Source organism: Zeugodacus cucurbitae, chromosome 2, assembly GCF_028554725.1.
Source record: "Zeugodacus cucurbitae isolate PBARC_wt_2022May chromosome 2, idZeuCucr1.2, whole genome shotgun sequence".
NCBI classification, from domain to species: Eukaryota; Metazoa; Arthropoda; class Insecta; order Diptera; family Tephritidae; genus Zeugodacus; species Zeugodacus cucurbitae.
In genome coordinates, this window is record NC_071667.1 from 54,022,493 (window position 1) to 54,044,713 (window position 22,221).

Sequence of the window (22,221 nt, forward strand, 5' to 3'; positions counted from 1 at the left end):
TAACAGCTGTTTTCAGTTCTTGTTGGAAACGAATTCCAGACATGGAAATCCAAAAAGCAAAACAAACCTGAAACAATTAAAATGAACTTGTCAAAGCAAATTGTCAATTTGAAGAGGTTTAATTATTATTTGTTTACACCTTCGCGGCAAAAGATTATTGGTAATTGGCTCGGTGCCAATTTGCAGCAAAATTGTGCCTATAGTAGTAAAATGTCCAAGTTTATAGAAATTCCGGTGCAAGCAGATAAGTTGCTGAAATTAATACGTTCAACAGTAATTCCCAAATTGAATGCGACCGACTGCAGCGGTAATCAGCGTCACAAAGGTCAAGCAGGACGAATTGGTGTAATTGGTGGTTCTTTGGAGTACACGGGAGCTCCATATTTTTCAGCCATTAGTGCTATGCGTGTTGGTGCTGATTTGGCTCATGTATTTTGTCAACGCGATGCTGCTGTGGTTATTAAATCGTATAGCCCTGAATTAATAGTGCATCCTTTATTGGATGCAGAAGATGCCATCGAACAGATTTCCCCATGGTTAGAGCGATTACATATATTAATTATTGGTCCTGGACTAGGAAGAGATCCAAAGATACAGAAGACTGCAATTTGCCTCATCGAACTTTGTAAAAAGTTAAATAAACCTTTAGTTATTGATGCTGATGGCCTTTTCATACTCAATGAAAATATTGATTTGCTTTATGGATTAAACAATGTCATATTAACGCCAAACGTAATGGAATTTCGTCGCTTATTTAGTGATGATGTCGATATAGTAAAGGAGCGAATGGCACAACTTGGTGATGGTGTAATTGTACTGGAAAAAGGAGCACATGATAAAATTTATATACCAAGTACTTCTGAATGTTATACACTACCAGCGGGTGGTTCTGGACGTCGATGTGGTGGACAAGGTGATTTGCTATGCGGTTCGATTGCAACATTTTTTCATTGGGCTTTAGAGTCTAATCAATCAAATGCTGCATTTATTGCAACGTTTGCTGCTAGCTATTTGGTAAAGCAATGTAATGCGGCTGGTTTTCAGAAATGGGGTCGCAGTATGGTGGCGAGCGATATGTTAAACGAAATTCATACGGTGTTTCGTAACGTTTTTGAAGAGACTTAATTTTACTATGTGTTATTGAAAAACAATTTACTTAAATAGCGATGAAGTTTATGTAAACGGTTAATGAAAACACTTGTTGATTGCATTTTTTAGTTTTCTTCTTTCTCTCTCAACTCCTTAAAGTAACTAGTTCAATATTTACTCAGCGATATATAAATTTAGAAAATTAAGGTTTAAAAGATATACTCTGAATTTATTGTATAATAATTATATATATATATTCAACAATTAATAAATTAACAATATAAAAATCACATCAATGGATAATATTTTTGAAAATGCTAAACATTTTTGATAAAGGAATTTTGATTCATAGTCAAATTTTAAAATAAATAAATAATACTAAAAAAATTAATTAATGAACTTCAAAATTCTTGACTACTTGCAAAATGACATCAAACTCCAAGTGTTTTGAGATATTTCCGACAACTATTGCCCTCCTTAATTCCTCAAAAAATTTTTCAAGGATGGCAGCACTGCGCGTTCTTTACCTTTTTCGCGCTTATTTGTATAAATTTATTCTACAAATTACATCTGGCAAAAGTTAAATCCTAAATTCACACGTTTAACGCCGGTTGTGAATTTAACTTTATTAATTCCATCAAATTAGTGCAAAATTCCAAAATGACGAACACAAATTCAACAACCAATCAACAAAGAAATGTAGAAAATGCAGGCAAAGCTAAGAATCCATTAGAGGCTGTGCCCAATGCCTTCGAATTCACTGCAAAGAATGGAGCAGAATACAAACTTTATTGTCGCTCAAAAGGAGATATGGATGCAAAGACATTGAAATGGGCATTTAAATTGGCGGAGCGTAATGTGAGTCCTTTTTATAAAGCTTTACAACTGGGTTGGCAACCGAAGGTGAAGCAAAATGATTTGAATAAGAAATGGGCACGTTATTTAGTCGCGACGGATAAAAGTGGACAACCCGTTGCTTATACCATGTTTCGTTTTGATATGGACTACGGACACAGTGTGCTATACTGGTGAGTACTAATGAAAATTGTATGTACATAAATTACATATTTTTATACTTATAGCTACGAAATGCAGATTGAACCAGAATCTCAACGCCAAGGGCTTGGTAAGTTCATGATGAATTTACTGGATCAATGCGCCAAACATTGGCAGATGGATAAAGTTGTGCTCACAGTGTTAAAAAATAATACTAATGCCATAGCTTTCTTCAAAACAATCGGCTACAGTTTGGATGAGACGTCGCCAGACATATTAGAGAAGGCGGAATATGAGATATTAAGCAAAGTTTTACTATAAGTTTACCTAAGTACCTACTATGACAAAATAATATACTTATTTGTTAAGTTTTTCGCGACATTTATTTTACAACTTCAAATAACTAACAATATCAAGAAAAAACCACACACAATTTGGATCAATAACTCAGATTAGGCGTTTGGCTTGTTCTTCCATGTATTTGGCCACGCGAATATCTTTTGCGCTGAGACCACCAACATCATGTGTAGACAAAGTTACTTGCACTTTATTGTATACATTAAACCATTCTGGATGGTGGTTCAATTTTTCGGCAAGCAAAGCAACACCGGACATAAAACTGAAAGCAGCATTGAAATCACTGAACAAGAATTCCTTATAAATGGCATCACGATTATCCACTAGTGACCAGCCAGCATTCAGAATTGGCTGAAGTAATTCAGATCTTTCCTGCTCGGTGAGTTTTGCCTGTAGGAAAAAAAAGTAAAGTAAAAGTAATGCAATTTAGTTATTTATTCATATTTTTACACACATATTTCACAAACACAAAGTATAAGTATAAGTATAAGCATGAAGAACGATACTTATAAAAGAGTAATCAAAACCTGTTTTACACAAAAAATAACTTCATACATACATATGTAGGTATATTAAGTAAATTGGCTCATATGGCTTACCATAATCATAAAAAATTGTATTAAGAGCCTTGAAAATCATACACACGAACTTTCACTTGTTTCTACATTACTTTATCTCATATTGATCTCCGACTTGACCTGACGATAAGCGAAAACCGTCACAAACATAGTAGCTTGGTGGCTCACAATTTGAAAGTGCTTAGAGGAAAGAAATTCGCTAAAATTGTTTTCCATGTAATTTACAATTTCAACAAGTGTTTTTATAGCTACATATATAAAATCCCACCCCCTTTACACTTTTATACATCGACTGCAGATTCTTTGATATACTTACCATTTTTTTCTTCGTTAAGGTTTTCTGCGCAATCACTGTAGAGTATCGCCTCTCACTTTCAAATGTGTTTGCTCGAACTGCTCTAGGCAGACTACTACAAAGTATTTCATTGGATTTGTTTAAAACTCGATTTATAGATACGTATACCATTTAATCGAAGCCCTAGAAACACACATACCTACACAATAAGCGGTGCTGTCGGCCCAGAAAGGGGCAATACGCGGATGAATCATTAGATATATTCAGTCGTTGTAATTCATTTATTACTAATTGTGTTATACGGAAATATTTCGTTGGCTGAATTTGTGCACCAGATTTGATTATGCTGTACATTTTATTTATTTTTTTCAATAAGATATTCCATAAACACTTGACGGACAGTTTTTTGCCGGTCAGCTGTTTTGTGGAGTTGCCATTCTTAACTTTTAATACTAATACAGTTCCTCTTAAACTTCAGTTGAGAAATATTTTTGGTTGAATTTACAATTTTAACGAAAAATTAAATAAATTTGAAATTCCTTTTCTTATAGGTGCATATTTATAAGTGGGCTTATATGGCTATGTAGTTAAAAAAATAAGTTAATTATTTGTGACCTGCATCTTCCTCATTTTCTCCACCATTACCATAGTAATCATAGTCCAATGGTAATCCATTTGGACCATTATGTCTGGTGTGTTCCGTTGTGGTACTAAAGATTTTCTTGGCTGGTTCCTCTACAACTTTTGAGTTAGCTGTGGTGGTCTGCAATGGCATAGTCGGATTAACCACAGCCGTGGTTTCCTCAAATTTAGCCACGTTGTTCACTATAGTTGTATCGTCAGACTTCAGTTCCACTTCTATAGTCTTCTGTGATTCCGTTGTCAAAGAACTGTTATTGACATTCGCCTCCGTAGTTGCAATGCGCCAACGTTTGCTGTAACGACTGCGCACAAATGGCTTCGTAGTTCCATCAGGAATAGAGCACTCTGTTATTATTACAATTAAAAATATAGAATATAATTAGTTTAAAATATTTATTCCTGTGGCTTTGCCTACCAGTCACAAGCGCGTTTAATAATATCAGCCCTCCGAGCAATGTAACAGACTTCATTTTCTGCAGAATTTCACTGTGAGAAAACTAAGTTCCAAAGTGAAGGTTCTACTTTTATACGGTTTCAATTTTGTACATCCCGTCATTTCTCTTTTTATCTGCTTTTGGAAAGACATCTGGTTTCGATATATTCGCTCTTGAAACTGAAAGTCCATTATCTCTTAAAAAAAAAAACGAAAGTGTGAAAAATTATTGTGGTTTTACAGACACATGCTTGTCCATTTTTATCACATTCTCTTCTGTTTTGGTTTGATAAGGCGGTCTTTGGGGGTTTAAAAGGTTGGTGACCTTTTCTTCGATTTTACGTAGGAAATCTGTATTGGTCATTAAGCAATGTGGTGGATACTAGAATTTGTTAAATTAATTTATTGGTGTCAACAATCATTGGGATTATTTGAAATATGTATGTATGTATATCCTTGCGGTATTTGAGCTGAGTACTACTTCATAATACACAATAAAGATCTTGATCTAGGAGGAACGCAGGAAGTGTCAAAAGCTCCCACAGGGTCCCACATTACGATAGATTGGAGGAGATATCATCAGAGAGGACTCCTAACTTCTTAAAATTCGAGTCAAGCGTTGAACTCCTAAACGATGACTACTACTCAGGGCATACGTGACAGCACTCCATCTGGTATCGCTAAGGACCTTAACTGGTCTATGTGGGTCCTGTTGGCCCACCAGATTGACCTCACCTAACCTTAAGTCCTTAAGGCCCTTTCCAAACACACTTTCGGAAGAAAACATTAAAATGGTACTGTTTAACCCGAAAAATAAGCTGAATAAGATAGCTGAAACTCTAAGGATTTCGTTGGAACGTCTTGGACATATCTATGAAATTTTTGGTATAAGAAAAGGTGCCGCACCTAGTCTTGAATCTATGGAAACGATGTCGTGTTCGCTCGATCTAGATAATTAATTTGGATAAGATAGCTGATACTCTAAGAATATCAATGAAATGTCTTCGGCTTATCGTCTAGAAGAATTTTTGTCCTATTATTGAATCTATGAAATCGATGTCGTGTACTGTCGATCTAATTAATTAAGTTGAATAAGATACCTGAAACTCTAAGGATCTTAATGGAATGTCTTGGAACAATATCGTCTAGGAAAATTTGAGTCTGAGAAAAGATCCCGCACCTGGTCTTAAATCAATGGAAATTATGTCGTGAACTCTCGATCTTGTCACCTGAGCTATGTTCTTATTAAGGGATCTTAAGGGTAAGGGTTTAAAAAAGCTACTTAAAAATGGTTCAACGAGCCTTCGAACTTTCTAGAAACACTTACAAATATACAAATCCACAATTGAAACACTTAAAATATTTACGACAAATTAATGTTTTAATGACTACAATATATCCAATATAATATTGATGCGCGAAAATAAGAATTAAATGCAAAAATACAAAATTCTCTTACTAAAAATTTCGTTAACAATAAATTAAATTAACTCGAGTATTTTTTTACCAATAATAACTTATAAGAATTTTCCTAATTGTTTGAAATGCATTTAGTGAACTTTAAGCCAAGTAAAGTGCAAACCCCGTTCACGCCACTAGAAACACGTTAGGATTTCTGCGGCTTGCCGCCTGTTGGTATTGGCGGTGGCGGCACATCCGGCACTGCGCTGTTCTTGCTCTTCGATGCATTCTTTATGCTGTCAAAATCGACAGTGGGTGGTGGGGTCTGTGGTGGCTCAGCAGGTTGTGGTTCGGGCTCACTCGCCGCTGCTTCCTCAGGCTGATCTTGTGGTGGATACTGTTGTGGCGGTGGTGGCGCGGTTACTGCTGGTCCACTGAATGGAGGTGGTGGTGGTTGTGGGAATGGTGGTTTGGGCGCACCCAGTGGTCCACCACCGACGGCAAAATGCTGATGTTGACTGGGGAAATATTCATATGGCGGTAGATATTGCTCACGATAACCGGTGATGGGATCATAGACAACTGGATACTGGTTGAAAGCGTATGGAGGAAGTGCAACCGGATTTTGAGGATTACGATTTGGATATTGCTGCAACGGTATTAGTGATGGTGGTAGACCATATTCGTTCAAAGGTATGGGCAGTTTCTCATTAGGCATCTGCTTGGGTGGATTTTGTTCGAGTGGTGGCATAAAAGCGGGGCTTTTCGGTGGTGGTGGCTGGGTTGGTGGTTGCACCGGTTGTTGTTCTTCGGTTGGTGGTGTTGCTGTGGGCGCCACACCCTCTACTGGCGAACCGTCTTGTGGTGGGGGCTGTTGTGCAGCCGCGTTGGGTGTTGGCAGCAGCTGTGGTCCACTATTTGGTGGCGGTTGGCGCATGAACTGCGGTGGGAAACGTTGTTGCGGTAGTGGATAAGGGAACTGCAGATAGAATAGACATTTATTATGGTATATATTCTGGACAAAGTATTTAAAAGTAACACATACCTGTTGACTTGGTGGCAAACCCGGCACAATCGGTTGGCCGAAACGCACCAACGGTGGCGAGTAGAAACCATACGGATTATACGGTCCGAAGGGATAGTGCGCCACACCACTCTCGTGTATGGTCGGTTGTATGACGGGATAGGCGCGGCTGGAAGTCAGATTATCATCGGTTGTAATGAGCGCATTGTAGACTTTTGGCGTGCGTCGTAAAGCTGCTCCACAGCTGGAGTAACAGTTGATAGCGATCAGCAGCGCGATTAGTAGCTGCAAGACATATGTAAAGTTTCAAATAAATTTGTTATTTCTTTTTAAGAAATTCATTTTAAGATTTATGAATTTATCTGTGTAAACAATTTGTACTCGGGTATAAGCTAATAGACTTTTATTGGTATTACTATGTGTAGACGTTTGATGTGAGTCACCCATAGATACCGCTACACCTTTGGACGGCGGCTGATATGCAAATGCGCTTTATCCAACCGGTTTGGACTTGGCTTGGCCTTTGAAGTGCGCGTACATTATGTTGTACAAGATTAGGGTTAGTCGCTATGGTAATAAATCAAATCTAGAGCAACACCCAAGTTCAATTAAATCGATAAGTAAAGCTGAAATTGCTAACACCAGTGGCTGTGCGGTTCAGTGTGAACGCTATACTTCTGAAATGACTTGTGTTTGAGAGTGTGGGTATCCTTCGGTCAACCAGGGGTTCACACCCTTAAGTTGATAATAGTTGACACTGTTGATTTTAAGGTCTCAGTTATAGGAGTTGCATTTCTTGACAAGTCCTGAAAGCCGGAGCGGAATAAAAACTGAAAATCTAGCAGTGCCCAGCTATATATGTAGGTCTCTGAAGCTGCAAAATGTGAGCCACACTGAAGAAGCCGGCCTAGCAATAAGATTCAAGGGCGTTAATGGAGTTTGTTTGTTGGAACAATACTTATGGGATTCTCATTATGATCTCTCAAGGTACAATCGCTCGTGTTGATTTTAGGCTTTTTCTGGAAAGTTCTTTTGCAAAGGCATGTAATGTTGGTTCCGTACTATTTTTTCGGCCTTCTAAACTTGAAGAACATGAGCACTGAAAGGTTTCATGACACTGGTTTAATAGTAATACCAATAAAAGTTTCTTTCTCAGAATCACAAATATTACTTAGATTCAAAACGGAACTCAAATTTCTACAGAAAATCAAACCAAGTTAAATTAGTGAGCATCCGCTGAGCAAATGAAAAGTAGTTGCTAATGAATCAAGATCGATATTTGTAACGTTCTTTTGTACTCAACCATTGAGAGCGAGTCTAGATGTGGTTGATAGTACAGTCAGCCGAGTTATTGAGCATCACTTCTCTGAACACTAACAACTGACTTCGGCACTAAAGAGAAAATTCTCATGTATTCGGATAGCATTGCTTTCCACCACTCGTATTCGTAAAAGCAGTTTTCAGCAATACCATATAAGCATAATTGGAAGGATCAGCAGAAAAATTACCTCATAAATAAAACAGTTACCTTAAAGAGAGGATAACAGAAGGACCTGAACATCCGCTGAATATCAAATACCAGGGTTGTCAAATGTACATAACTAAACCAACAGAATATTTTCTCCCAGTGTTCGTTTCCCGTGTCTCTCGGTTATTATGCGAATACAATATAAGCGAATGCAAAACAAATCTTTTTTATGTCAAAACTGCCAACATTTTATTTGTATATAATGACAGTAGTGACAGTTCGGGTGCGTTTAGTTAACTACATATTTGCATTAAAAACCCGTAATTTATGCTGCGCGCTTGATACGTCTCTCTTAGTGCAAACTCCTTTATTCGCTTATAAATTACGTTTTGTTTATCTTTCCGCATTATTTATGCGCTTGTGGAGTGCATTAATTGTAATTAAAACTCGAATAAGTTAATATCATATCAGAGCTTATGTACAAAGATAAATATATTTATAGTTAAACACAATTAACACACTTCTAATGGACCGTTGTAATGTGATCTAATTACTTAAAGCGTGACTAAATGATGCAAAGGTGTAGGAAAAAATTAATTTCAACTGGTCAGTTGAACTTGCATAGAAACAATGTTTATAGCTAGTTAATTATTCTGAAATGTGTTTTAAAACACAAGAATTTAACGGTTCTAATCGTCCCCAGTACTTAACCATTATTTAATTATGTATATTCATAATGGTGGCTACAAAAATTCTTTTTAGATGTAGAAATTATTAAATGTAGACTTTAATGTTTTGTTATTAGGTCTACAACTTTGCTTCCGTTTTTTTTTTGGAAATTGTAGTTTTTTTTTTTGTATAAAAACGGTTACAAATGTCGATGAACCTCAGCCGCACTTTTCTTGGAATTAAAAAAGAAAAGCAAAATTTCCTGCAAATGTCGAGAATTCGGCTCAAAAAGTGACATTTTCAGATGAGAATAAATTTGGGATGCAAACAGATCTCTACAAACATTTTGTTGGGTTAATGTTGACACAAATGTTCAAGATCGATATAAAACGATTTAATCGACCAGTGCTTGACCCTAGAGACAACTATTGGAAGACGGCGGAAGCAAAGTTGTAGACCTAATATCTCAAAGGTATTATTCATTTCGTGTTTTTTTTAACTAAAACAACTCCATTAATTTTCCCCCTTACTTAGAAAACCAGTACCATACATTTCTTATAGGATCCATAGTTAATTAATATTAATTAATTTCCATTACTTCGAAGGGTTCTTTTGAAAAACTTGAAATTATTAGATTTGAATATAAGGTTTAATGGAAAGAAAGGATACGTTTTCAAACACAGAATACATAACGAAAAATATCACGATTAGATAAATGTGAAAGATTTTACATTCCTTCTTCTCAATGTGATTTGAGTGGATTGACGCCAAATCTGCCTTTTCTTAAGTAATTTATCTTGGTTTTTTTCGCTTACTTCCAATTCTGAATGACTTTAGGAATTTAAAATTGGCAACACAATTTTCTTTATTCATATTTTCGATTTCAATATGATTTTAAATATATTTTTGGAAATATAACTTCGAAACATAGTTTTTGAATGAATTTAATTTATTAATTTATTATTATAATTGCAAGCGACCATAAAAATCAGCGCATTTACTAAATTTTTAGAATGTCTTTTACTTTGAAAGTGCAACTAAAAGTCTCTCAAGCCAGAAATATTAACAGCTACCCTAGTTGTTTAATTATTCAGTCTTTGGAGTAGTCAAATAAATATATTGATGAATATGACAATAATAATTATATTCTTTAAACAGTGGCAATTTCGGCAATTTAACCAGTGTAGAAAGAAACAATAATGAAATTAGAAGAAATAATTACTTTGCGCGAATGTGAAAGGCAATACCCAAATGTTGTTAGTGAACGACAAAAGTTCCCATATATGAACACAGTTTTAGCGACATCTTTCTATACTACTATTATAAAGAGGAAAGATTTGTATGCATGTTTGTAATGAATAAACTCAAAAACTACTGTGCCGATTTCAAAAAGATTTCACCATTGGAAAGCTACGTTCACCCTGAGTAACATTGTCTATATTTATTGGTTGATCTTTACTTTTTGGAAATAGTTCCCAGGCGAGGGTATCAAAAAGACTGCGTGATGGAGAACCTTAATCTGAAACTGAAAATCACTTGCAAGTCATTCTCTTCGCATCGAAATCCTGTGCGAAGCCGGAGGGGTCTGCTAGTATATTATATATTTGTATATATTATTTATATATTTAATTTAACATACAGTGGAACTTCTCTAACTCGAATCACCATAATCCACAAAAAACGAATAATATCGATTTATTGAAGGAAATTTGTATGAAATTTTACTTCTATTGCCATTTCAAGAGTTCGAGTTATGGAAGTTATATTGTAATTATAAGACTCCACTTTGGTAAACCTTAGATTTGTTTGAGTATCTTCTTATCAATGATAAGCATCTGAAAAGATTTGATTTGATTTTAATTTTACGCATATTTTGATTTGATGGTGCATTAACCATTATACTACGAATGCCAACTTTATCTAAACAACATCCTAACCTTAAATTATAGAACCTAACTAGAGATTGAGGACGAATATTCAATAAATTTGGAAAAATAAATATTAACGACGTCACTCAATGCATTAAAATATCAACCGTAGAAGTAAAAAAACCGAAACTTGAACTTTTGAGCCATTTCTGGCACATTTGTATAGTTTGGAACCACTAACGTTGAGATTAAGTTAAACTCAGCCCATAGCTGTGTTCATAATTGTGTAAGAGAAAACATAAAAATCAAAAAAAAAACAACATAAAATGACGTAAAAGTTTGCTTTGCAAAACCATATAAATGTAATATGCGGCAATTATGATTCTTCTAACTGCTTTAAATTAAAAAAGTCATCTTTAGTGAGTAACTAGGGCAGTTGACTGTGAGATGGTAAAAGTAGAAAATCTACTGAGTCACTAGCGTATTCTATATTCTTAAGTACTTAAGTATGTGCATGTGTGAGAAAGGGCTCTGTTTTTATATTTTGTTTGCTAGTTTTCATAGCTGACATATCAGTTGACATTTAACAATGAGCTTTCTTAATTGCTACTTCGTAACACAAAACTGAGCCATCAACTAAAACTTCAAACACTAATACCAATGTATATATAATACATATGTCTGTATATTTCATTTAGAAGAAAAGAGTTGCAAAGTAAAAGTGTTCGCGTTGACACATGAGTAAGTCTTGCAATGCAAGCGGAAGTTGAAGTCATGCTAGGGTAAGTACATAAATAAATACTAGGACGGTCCGATAAGTCTGTAGATACAAAATAAAAACGAAGTTGTTCAAAAAATTGTCATTATAAGCTCGGTTGGAGTTCGGCTTGTTTATCCAGTCTGCTCTATGGCGCCGGTTACCTCTTTGTTCGACAAAAGAAGACGGGCGGAGTCAACTTCCTAGCGACAGCTAAGGTAGGAACCGATGAGCTGCTTTAAAAGAAACTTTGGAACTCAAACCATTGATATTTTTCCTTTTTTTTCTAAAATACCCGTCAATACCCGTTTCCAAAACGAGGACAAAACCAAACTTCGAGTTCGTTTCGACAGAAATGTTTGCAAAATTTGTCTACGAGAATGTACTAATTATAAATTTCACTAGGGTCATGTAGATGTTAGGCCCAGTTTTTATCGAACCGTCCTCGTATGTGGGAAAATCCGTTTTTCTATTCATATATTTGTTTATGAAAACCACTAAGTGTTGTCGTTCTTTCTTCGCTTTAGAAATTGGCACAATTCTCACTTGGAAATGTAATGAGTAGGTGTTTAATTCACGGGTTTAGCCCATAGGAAAATACATATGGTTTGTACACACGTGTGCGAAAATCCGTTTATGCTCTCATTTGGCTATTCAGCTGCTATTTCGATATTTACTCTTATCTAGTCTCTTGACTAGCTGTCAGCTGCTGGGTTACTTTTTTCGTATGATTAATGATGTGTCACAAATTTTATTCAAATATTCAACTTGCTAATTTCTCATTTAATATTACATACTGTACTTATAAATTTGCAATATATAATACTTTTTTGATATTATTAAATTTTTTCTTAAATCATTATTGGTACCACAAAGCTTTTATCAAGAATCGCTTGCAGCCATTTTTGCAGGTTGAATGTCACATTTCCTTTGTATCACAATGAATCGATCGATTTGATTGATCAACTCTTTGATTGTCATCTTGATACATTTTTTATTATTTTTATTTTTTTTTTTTTGTTTTTGCTTCGGTATTGACGACAAACCTTTGCGTCCGCAATTTGCCACTCAAGTAGCGCCGTTTTGGCTGTTTGTTATTGTTTGTTTGCACACTTTTCTATTCATCGATTTTATTTTACCCAAAAATAGTTTACGTAGATATGATTTTCAAGAATTAATGGATGAATTTTGTTTTGGATAAAACGATAGAACTATGTACTAAATGTCGACTAAACTATGTATCAAACTCAGTACGGTATGCGTATTAATAGACACTAGATCTCGTAATATTTCAACATAAGCAATAACTAGGGATTCGTAATAAACTTTAACCTGAGTTGTGCTGATGGCATTCATTTAGATGTGAGCAAAGCCTGAAGACACTCAAACTTTTATCTGAATCTCAATCAAGTTCTAGACCCAATTAGACCAATGCTTGCCACTTATTGAATTATATACATTATCATCTATTTAGAGTTGGTACCAAGATCGAAAATCTCGTATCGTTATAGATAACACATTTTTCAACATGAATATAGCGATCTTTCAACTTTTGATACCACTTTGTACAACGATTACAACGGGAAAATGAGCGAAGTACTTTTCGGACCAGAGTCTGATTCAGAGAATAAATACCCAATTCCTGGCATTAAATTTTGCCACAAATTTATGACTCAGTACACGTTTTGATAAAACATAATCTTCTTCGAATGGGATCGTTACTCCACAAAAGTCTCAATAACTCTACATAATAGTCGCTTTGGATCGTCGACTGAACACCAAGGGATCGAACCATATTTCATCTATTGTCACACAAGAATCCAAGAATTTTCATTTATTTTGTTTGCACTGTTCGAAACGTTGCTTAGAGTCCATACTTTTTGGTAGAATGTGAGTTTGTGAAGAACTAAATCAGCTCATTCGTTACCATAATAATTTTTTCGATTGTGCATCGTCTTCGGAGCTCTCATCGAGACCTTTTTGGTGTTAGTTTAGTTTCTTATCTACACGTGCCTTTCAAGGTTAGATCTAACTATTTAAGATATATACTCAATTCTATTATTGATTAAGTGGTCACATAGGTTTTAAAAGTATAAATTCCGAGTTTTATAATTATATTATGATATGCGCTTTGTTATTATCCTACCCCAGTCAAATAATTATATGTGCATTTCTGCTTTTGTTTATATTTCTTATTCACTGTTATTTTTTGGATTTCGGTAAATGTGGAATAAAAGGTTGATATGTTACCGTTACTATGCAATGAAAATCGTTTCATACTTTTCTCGTTCGTTGTACAGTTGCATTAAGAATGTGCTTGTGAATTGGGTATAGCATAGTAAATATTTATATGTGCAAAATCAGTTTAGCGGATCTTTCTTACTGATAGTGTCGCAGCAAAAACTTTTTTGCTAAAATTTGTTTTCAAAATTATTGTAGGTGCATTAACTTAATGAATTATTAAAAATTTGATTACATTTATTTAACTTTAAGCCCAAAATGCCTCGGGGTACTAGTTTATCAGCCGAGGAACAAGTAATAATCATAGGAATGCATGAAAGCGGTTCCAAAATGGCTCTAGACCAAAGCGACATCGGAACTGTATCTCAAAATTTCTTAAAAACCCAACTAATTATGGTATAGTGCGACGCAGCGGACGAAAAACAACATTGATGAGCGGTGCGAAAGGATGATTCGACGGCTAGTAGTTGCGGACTTGATGAGCAGCGATCAAATATGGACCTAGTTAAGACAGAAAATCACAATAAATATAATTTTTCCTATTATACATAAAAATCAGTTTCTGAAACACACCTCCATGGCACCTAAACCAAGGCTAAAGAAAGACACAATAAAGCACATTTGAGGTTTGCAAATAAATACCAATTTTGTGCCGATGAGTGATAGAATACAGTCTTTAGTGACAAAAAAAAATTAAATTTGGTCGGCCCAGGTCATTGCAAGAAATATTGGAGAGATTCGCACCAGGAACGACGGTCCTACTACAAGCGATGTTTTGAAAGCGGTACCCTGATTTCATGGGTTGCATGTTTTATATTCACTCAAATGAATGCTAATATGAATGTAGATCTTTTGGACAGCGAGTTAATAAAATTTGCTGGCAATATTTATGGCATATAACTGGACATACCGAAAGAATAACGCTTCAATCCACACGAAGAACATCTTTAACGACCGGAAAATTCCGATATTACAATGTGCAGCATTGTGTTCGAACCTAAAGATCCTACTGAAGATCTCTGGGGGAACCTCTCTGCTCTTGTTTTCCAAAACGGAAAGCAGTTTGAGACAGTACGTCACCTTAAATATTACATAACTATTCTACAGTCAGTAGTTAATTCTCTGAATAAGCGACTTAATTTAGTTTTAAAATATAAGGACAATTCTACTGACTATTAAAATAAACATTTCCTTCAGTTAAACTCAAATGTATAGGCTTTATTGGTAAAAATAGTAAAATGCACATATAAATATTTACTATTAGCCTAAACTTCAATTCTGTTTTATAGTTTAAAAAATATTTTGAAATTTGTTAATTTTTTGTTTTTTTATATATCGTATACATTAATAATAACAAACCTGCATACTCAGAAATATTTTGCAATTTTGTAATCTTTATTTTTTTTTTGCAAAAATTTCATGCACATATAATTATTAGACTGATGTACAAATGAATGGATCTAAAAATTTGTGCCGTCTCTGAGCTGCTGTTGGATTTGCAAGGGAAAATTTTTATGACATACATAATCTAGATTAGCTCTTTATCTGCTCCGGGGGAAATTCTATTAAAAAAAGTTTATGTTTCTTCGAACAAAGATATGAACCAGGTTATGAGTAGTAATATTCCCCAGTATGCGCCTTGTGTTGTTGATAAAACTCGAATAGAATATTCAAAGACAATTCTGAGGCGACTGAGCAAATTTATGGAATAATTCCACAACAGATCTATTATTACTTGAATTTCAAGTGCCACGCCAACGAATAAATGATAGTGTTTTTGTTAAAAAATTTCCAATTACTTATTGCACAGAATATGCGCGTGTAGATTCATGATAATAGGACTTCACGCTTGATATTTCGTATCAGCACAATTAATGGGATTAAAATACCAACCAACAATATTTTCGAACTCCAATAGTTAAGAGGCGATTGTGTGGCTTGTTTTTGATTGGCTTTGCACAGTATTCAAATGTGCACACAACTGAAAATTGAATTACATACTGACACACACACCATTTCGTATAAAATTTCAATTACCATTATCACAATTAAAGCAAATACAAAGCGAATTAAACTACTGTATTGTGTTGTACAAACGGTTTTTTCCACTACTTTTTGTTACTTCTTGGAAATTAATTGTCAATTACGGTATTAGCCAGCATACTTTTTGTTATATTCCCGGTGAATAAAGGCATTTTCTAATATGAACTTCCGCAATGAAATGCGGAAACTGGCGGGTGTGAACTGAGATACTTCATCAATTGGCGAGCAAAAATCGATTTGATATCAATGTAAATCATGTTTACAACAAAAATAAATCAGAAGAGATAAAAATAGATTTCTTATTGGAATTCCAGCTTAATTTACACCAGCGCGTGAATTGGATTTTTCAGCGCATTTTCTAAGCGTTTCGTCATACTTTGGTGCTAAATAATAATATTGTTACATTTATTATTGTTGTAGCATGGCTGTCAACATTACATTGGCATTATCTACATACATTACATTAACAGTATCTACATAATATATACATAAGTCATATGTACATAGCTATAAATTTAATTATGTATTTATTTATTTATATGTAAAACAAGCTAATGTACTTATGTATGTTAACGGAACTTGCAAGTCACTCTTGTATTCTATCACAACAATTTAGATTGCATGTAGCGTATGCAAATTTTTTCCAAACCCCTCCCACTGGTGACATTGTGGCGTGGCTTGGCGCTTGAAGCTTAAGGTGTCGGTGAACGTTTGCTAAAAATCGCTTTGAGCATGCTACAGATTCCGGTATATACTGAAATATATGTGCATATAAGTATGTATGTGGCTGCTGTGAACAGCTTGTGTTTTTTTGGTCAGTTCAGCACTGAACCCCAGGCGTCCTGAAGCTCAAGGCCAATTGCTCCGCTCGTTGTTCTTTAATGGATTTTAAAATTTTGTTATATAAGTCAAATGAGTTTCACAGCAAGTCATTGCTGTTATAATTGCTCTGCATTGTTTTGTTTGGTAAATGTGGTCAGAGTTGGTTTGTCACTGATAAGAAGTTGAACAGTGGCTACAACTATTTATGGGCAAATGAAAGAGTTACAAAGAAATTTAAAAAAATAAATAGAATATATGAAAATCATTAAACAAAATAATTTTTAAACTGCACTAAAGATTATTGCTTTGAAACAAGTTTGTTTCTTAAATCTTTTATTAGATTGGAGAATCAATTATAAACAAAAAAATCCCCCTAATTGCCTATCACGTTCTATTCATTGCTCACGAAAATGTTGTTTTAATGATATACAACATGTTATTGAGGAGACGTTCTTGGTCGCACTGAAATCCCGGAATTTTCCGGTTGGGTATTTCTACGATTTTGAGAACAGCGGGTAGTGGGAACAGTAATAATTGCAAATATTTGATCTGAAAATAATTGAGCTTTACTTATAAGAAGATGTATGTTTGAGGAAGAGAGACAGATAGAGAGAGGAATGAGAAATAGAGTTAAAGCATTTCCAACGGTAATTATATTAAGAGTTGGTTTAATTTTTCCCTGAAGATTACTTGAAAGTATTCAAAACTGCTGATGATAGCAATGAATTATGATTCAGTATTTATGTACTATATATTTTTTAACTGTTTATTTATCCGAATCTTATTATATTATCTCCTTTTGCATTAATTAAGGCTCTTTTGTGGCCTGGACTTCTAATAACATTAGAAAATGTTTTCGAAGAATATATAAGAGATCTCTCTTGGGAACGACACTCCAAATAATATTGGAAAATATTTCGAAATCTTTTGAAGAACATAAAATAGATTTCTCTTGGGTCTTAGACTCCTCAAAATATTAGAAAATATCTGTAAAGCTCACTCTGAAACATAACTTTTTGAATTAAAATATCAATCAATATTTTGACCAAGAGCACCATCTAACGGATACATGAAATTCTTACCAACTTGACTCATAGTTATAATATTTCAATAACCTTGATCTTGTTATTACCATGTATATACATTTGTATTTCCTACATATGGATGTATCCATTTTACATATTTCTCTGGGAATGTTCATAGTTCCTTTTCTTCCAGTTTTAACCTTTATCCCTTCCTTACATTTTTCCGCACCATAAATATCTCTAGCAATGAATTTCTAAATTCGTTACGACTTTCCTTTCGCGCATAACCTTTTGCGAGCGCATAAACGAAACAGAAAACTGTGAAGCTTGATATTAACAGAGAAAAACAATTTGATACACTCCTACCCAAAAGTATTATTTAACACAAATGTTCCACTTCTCCACGTATGTATGTATGTATATATATTTCGTTGCAGCATACTCTACTCCAGCACATGCCCACTTATCCGATATTTTTTTTTCTGCAGCGCGCTTAAGCTCAATATCGATTTTATTTTACAACTTTGAGCTGCGCATGCGCGCCCACCGGCCATATACGGTATTTGCATGTACTTGACCTCAGCTACATATTTCGAGTGGGCGCTAAGTGACTGACTGACTGACTGGCTGGGTAGATATAGTCAGCTTGAGTTGTGCGCAGACAAGCTGTCTGCCCCACTAATTGACTAACGGAATGCGCGACTCAGCTCAACTGACTGGCTGACAGACAGAAATGTTAGAAAAGTGAAAGTGTAACAAAAAGTCAAAGGAGCGGCAGCAATTACAGATCAACAGATGAAACGGTATGCTCTTAGGTGCTGTGCGCTTTTGTGATTGGTTTTGCTTATTTTTATTTTTTATTTTTTGCTTTTGTTTTTGTGTTTGTTTTTGTTTTTTCTTCTTATAGAGTAGTGAAGTGTGGGTCATGTGTGAATTAAATGTTGCAATCAGTCAAGTGACTAAATGCATTTGCGCCACTTACATATATATGTATATGTATATGTATTTATGAATATTGAAATGTGATGTTAAGGATTGGACTCAATTTGGTTTTTTCGAATATTTTATGGAGCGAGTCATCGTATGCTTTAATATAAGTAAAAAAAAACAATTCTTTATCATGCCTTGTCGAATTTGGTCCTTTAGCAAATTTGATTTTGAAATTAATTTATATATGTAAATACATATATGTATTAAAATGTCCGTCCAAAAACATTTCCAAAGTTTCGCTGAAAATTTATCCAATGTTTTTAACTAAAATATTTGGTTATCAAAGATAATATTTTTGATATCCTTGAGGCATTCAATACTTACTCTAAAGTTTTCACGAACTCATTAACTCAATTCTTAATGTTTTAATAGATAATAACAGATGAATGAAATACTTATTTGTCTGTAACAGTAAACTTTGATCAGCTATTTTTATTTGGAAATTTTGGACTTTTTTCCACTGATTAGATCATCCAATTTGTGTCAAGGAAATTACAAAAAATTAGAAATTACAAAAAATTTCGAAAGTGATTTGTTTTCATGGAATCAGACCACAGGTTTGTTATGATTCCAGAAGTAGCAGAAACAGATATTAAATTCAAAATTATAAGAAGAGAGAAAACGCACTTAAAGTTCAAAGGGGCATTTCCGATTTAGACGGCAACAACGGTAACAACCCTACTATGGGTTGCAAAAAAAATTTAATTTCTTCTTAAAATATATCGGGTGCTTATTTTAGAAGTGTGATTTACAATGAGACAACACTTTTTTCGAAGTTGGACTTGGACTTTTTGACAGCTGTTTTAATTTATACTTAGTTTGGTTTGTCATTTCATAATGAACAGATTTACGCCGGAAAAACGTTTATTGCTGACATACGGCCGCAATTGCTGCAAAAAGTGATCGAAAATTGGGCCTCTCTCCTGAAATTTATTTCAGCAAGCCGTGGTGGTCACTTGCCCGAAATCATATTAAAACCATAATGACAAACTCTATTCTTAATAAAGCTAAATTCTTGACCATAACATTAGAATATATGTGTTTCTATTTCTTATTGAAAACCACATGTCTAATGAAACACCCTTTAGTTTTTTTTTAGAAAAATTAATTTTTTTACTAGTAATCTTAAAGAATTTGTGTATTTTATTTTTTTAAAATCCCTTAAAAATTAAAAAATAAAATATTTTTAAAAAAATATTTTTAATTTTTTAGAATAATTAAGAGAATATTTTTGCGTAATTTTTTCTGTATTAAGGGTGTTTCAACTTTAAAATATGTATATAAAATATTTTTCAATCGGCAAAAATTAGCTTTTCCGCTTAGTAAGAGGTCAAAGCTTTCATTAATTTTTTATTTCATCAAAAAAAACGGACAATATTTTTTGGACCAAGTATCAAGCAAGTGGATCAAGCAATCCTTCCAAATTCAACAATTTTATATATTTCACTATTACTCACCTTCGCATCCATATTGCAGCAATTCGATCAGTTCAGTTCAATGGGCTAGTTATAGCTTTCGATTTCGTCAACTCCGGCGTACTTCAGTTGTCAGACACTTCTTTCTTTAAGTTTGGTTTCTTTGGAAATTATTTTATTTGCTTATTAAATTCGTGCAATTTGTAATTTATTGTGTCACTTGTACATGTACATATGTATGTGTGAGCGTAAGAGTTCCTTGGGCCACTTAACGTTTTATGAATGTTAAAAAATTGTTTTCAATTTCAACAAGCGAGGTCTTTTCACACACAGTTTTTGTTGTTGCTATTGCAGACACGTTCGCTTTCAAAGGATGTTCGTTGCGCATGCGCTTTACTCTTCTCACACGCGACACGCTTACAAAAAATGGCAAGTTTATGAATAATTAAACGCCGCGCTGCAGCTCAAGGAGTCGAGTATGCAAATTCTTTATATTTTTACAACAAAATGCAGCGCTTTAACACACGTGCATCTAGTTGTGGTGCAACAGGCGTGAGTAAATGCACGAAATGATCAATATTTTAATTTAAATTTGTTGCTTTGCTTGCGCGCTTTATTCTTGTACGTGCTTTGCAGAACGTTTCACTTCACTTGCAATTTGACTGAATCCAAATTATTCATTCACTTGCTCAATATTATAACAATCTACTGCATTACAGTTACAGTTGTTTTTAAAACTATTCCCGTTACGGCTGCTGTCGCCGTCAACACCAAAAGCGCACACGTTTCGCGTCGAATTGAAACGCTCAGCGAGAGCAGCGAACCTTTTATACCTTTCGAGCGTTTCTAGTGTGTCAGCAGCCACGACGAGTTGGCCAGCGGCAGCTTATGACAACAGCAACAACAATAACATTAACCACCACAACAACAAAGGTGACTTTGATTTTGACTCAGTCGCTGTTAGAAACTTATGTTGTTGTAGTTGTGGCTGCTGGTACAGCTGCTCCCGCTAAGGCGGCGTTGGTGTAGAGCGGCTGCGTCAAATCGTGTCTTGATCTTGCTGCTACAATTAAAATCGCTTATGAGCGTTAACCGGCATAAAGTTGGTTGGTTAACTGCCTGACATGCGCAGCGCAATTGTTGTTGGTGGTTTCTAAACGAGCGTTTTGTTTTGTTGTGCTCTCAAGCGCGCTGCAAACAAACTGACTGTTGTAGTTGTTGTTGTTGGTACAAAGAGATTCTTGCGCATACTGTGCGTGGTGGCCCAAAAGTCAAAAATAATTTTTTATTTGCGACTTTGTTTACTTTTTGAATTTTGTTTAAATTTTTTTCTAGAGTAATTTTGCCAGATAGTTGATAAATGTTGCAGACTGTATGCTTTTGGGACAACGTGCAGAAATGTATTATTTGTTAAAGCCTAGAATGGGTTTTGCAGTTTTGAGATTTTACTGATTATTAGATGCAATCAAATTGATTTAGTGCTCATTTTGTTGTTTAAAAATATGGATTAATATAAATAGTCAATATTTTTATCTTTGCAAAAGTATATTGATTGTCTTGTATTGGAATGGTTTACATTGGTCTCTTTAAAGTGCAAGGTTAATTTACATACAAGACTGACGGGCGTTCACTCTCAGTAAAGTACGGTAAAGTAGACAATATTTCACTCAGTGTTGCAATATTTGCCAATAATTTAAAAAATATAATGCATACAGCTTGATAACTGATAATTTATGTAAGCTCCAATCTCTTAAGTATTTCTAAATTTAAGCACGTGTTTCATTCAGCCATGATATCTAGGTTTAAAATCTCCAAGAACATATTTTGAGTTAAACGAATCAATCTGCCGAATATGTCAGGATATTAATTTTCATTCCAGCGGATTTAATCTATCAGGATAAATTTTTAGCAAATTCCTTAGAGCTAAATAAGGACTAGACTTAATAAAGGATTAGTAAGTAAGATTCTTACGCCAACAACTCTATACTTTTCTTCAGTCAGGTTTTGAGTTTTGTATTAGTTAAATAATGGGCCATACTTAGTTTTTGACATTATGTCTTAACCGTACAAAAAAAATATTGTATACTACATTGCCTAAATTCGTTAAT

The 22,221-nt window shown here is 34.4% G+C and overlaps 6 protein-coding genes across 7 annotated transcripts in view; 3 read left to right on the plus strand and 3 right to left on the minus strand.

Annotated features, from left to right (window-relative positions):
- Nucleotides 1-25: 25 nt before the first annotated feature.
- On the plus strand, nucleotides 26-1,379 carry LOC105213522 (ATP-dependent (S)-NAD(P)H-hydrate dehydratase). Its single transcript, XM_011186408.3, has one exon. It carries the CDS (start codon nucleotides 82-84, stop codon nucleotides 1,123-1,125), a length of 1,044 nt encoding a protein of 347 aa, XP_011184710.1. The 5' UTR covers nucleotides 26-81; the 3' UTR covers nucleotides 1,126-1,379.
- A 186-nt stretch (nucleotides 1,380-1,565) lies between these two features.
- Nucleotides 1,566-2,470, plus strand: LOC105213520 (N-alpha-acetyltransferase 40). The gene is made up of 2 exons (XM_011186405.3): nucleotides 1,566-2,117; nucleotides 2,172-2,470. The coding sequence occupies exons 1-2, from the start codon at nucleotides 1,750-1,752 to the stop codon at nucleotides 2,404-2,406; spliced, it is 603 nt and encodes a 200-aa protein (XP_011184707.2). The 5' UTR covers nucleotides 1,566-1,749; the 3' UTR covers nucleotides 2,407-2,470.
- On the minus strand, nucleotides 2,443-3,723 carry LOC105213521 (pterin-4-alpha-carbinolamine dehydratase). Of its 2 annotated transcripts, none has more exons than XM_011186406.3 (3): nucleotides 3,515-3,723; nucleotides 3,337-3,430; nucleotides 2,443-2,832 (listed from the first exon to the last, which is right to left on the minus strand). In XM_011186406.3, exons 1-3 carry the CDS (start codon nucleotides 3,667-3,669, stop codon nucleotides 2,533-2,535), a joined length of 549 nt encoding a protein of 182 aa, XP_011184708.1. In that variant the 5' UTR covers nucleotides 3,670-3,723; the 3' UTR covers nucleotides 2,443-2,532. The 2 variants fall into 2 exon arrangements, with proteins under 2 accessions (XP_011184708.1, XP_011184709.1); XM_011186407.3 differs by having other exon boundaries at nucleotides 3,337-3,427; nucleotides 3,515-3,709.
- The window catches only part of Tmem86a_1 (lysoplasmalogenase-like protein TMEM86A), a 227,660-nt gene continuing 208,082 nt past the window's right edge, over nucleotides 2,644-22,221 (plus strand). Inside the window, exon 1 of the mRNA XM_054228919.1 lies at nucleotides 2,644-2,821. The gene's annotated coding sequence lies outside the window, so the exon portion shown is untranslated. The remainder of the gene's footprint in view (nucleotides 2,822-22,221) is intronic.
- LOC105213519 (uncharacterized) lies at nucleotides 3,652-4,511 on the minus strand. Its single transcript, XM_011186403.3, has 2 exons — nucleotides 4,373-4,511; nucleotides 3,652-4,302 (listed from the first exon to the last, which is right to left on the minus strand). Exons 1-2 carry the CDS (start codon nucleotides 4,425-4,427, stop codon nucleotides 3,920-3,922), a joined length of 438 nt encoding a protein of 145 aa, XP_011184705.1. The 5' UTR covers nucleotides 4,428-4,511; the 3' UTR covers nucleotides 3,652-3,919.
- Nucleotides 5,754-20,928, minus strand: LOC105213518 (uncharacterized). Its single transcript, XM_011186402.3, has 3 exons — nucleotides 20,156-20,928; nucleotides 6,837-7,100; nucleotides 5,754-6,770 (listed from the first exon to the last, which is right to left on the minus strand). Exons 1-3 carry the CDS (start codon nucleotides 20,165-20,167, stop codon nucleotides 5,997-5,999), a joined length of 1,050 nt encoding a protein of 349 aa, XP_011184704.2. The 5' UTR covers nucleotides 20,168-20,928; the 3' UTR covers nucleotides 5,754-5,996.

Excerpts from the sequence above, each read along its gene's own strand:
- LOC105213520 (XM_011186405.3), top strand. The coding sequence starts at position 1,750 with ATGACGAACACAAATTCAACAACCAATCAACAAAGAAATGTAGAAAAT. Across the intron at positions 2,118-2,171 it reads GGACACAGTGTGCTATACTG|CTACGAAATGCAGATTGAAC; the intron begins GTGAGTACTAAT and ends TTATACTTATAG.
- LOC105213522 (XM_011186408.3), top strand. The coding sequence starts at position 82 with ATGAACTTGTCAAAGCAAATTGTCAATTTGAAGAGGTTTAATTATTAT.
- LOC105213518 (XM_011186402.3), bottom strand. Across the intron at positions 6,771-6,836 it reads GTTTGCCACCAAGTCAACAG|TTCCCTTATCCACTACCGCA; the intron begins GTATGTGTTACT and ends TTCTATCTGCAG.
- LOC105213519 (XM_011186403.3), bottom strand. The coding sequence starts at position 4,427 with ATGAAGTCTGTTACATTGCTCGGAGGGCTGATATTATTAAACGCGCTT. Across the intron at positions 4,303-4,372 it reads ATTAAACGCGCTTGTGACTG|AGTGCTCTATTCCTGATGGA; the intron begins GTAGGCAAAGCC and ends TAATAATAACAG.
- LOC105213521 (XM_011186406.3), bottom strand. The coding sequence starts at position 3,669 with ATGTACAGCATAATCAAATCTGGTGCACAAATTCAGCCAACGAAATAT. Across the intron at positions 3,431-3,514 it reads CAGCACCGCTTATTGTGTAG|TAGTCTGCCTAGAGCAGTTC; the intron begins GTATGTGTGTTT and ends AATACTTTGTAG. Across the intron at positions 2,833-3,336 it reads CCTTAACGAAGAAAAAAATG|GCAAAACTCACCGAGCAGGA; the intron begins GTAAGTATATCA and ends TTTTTCCTACAG.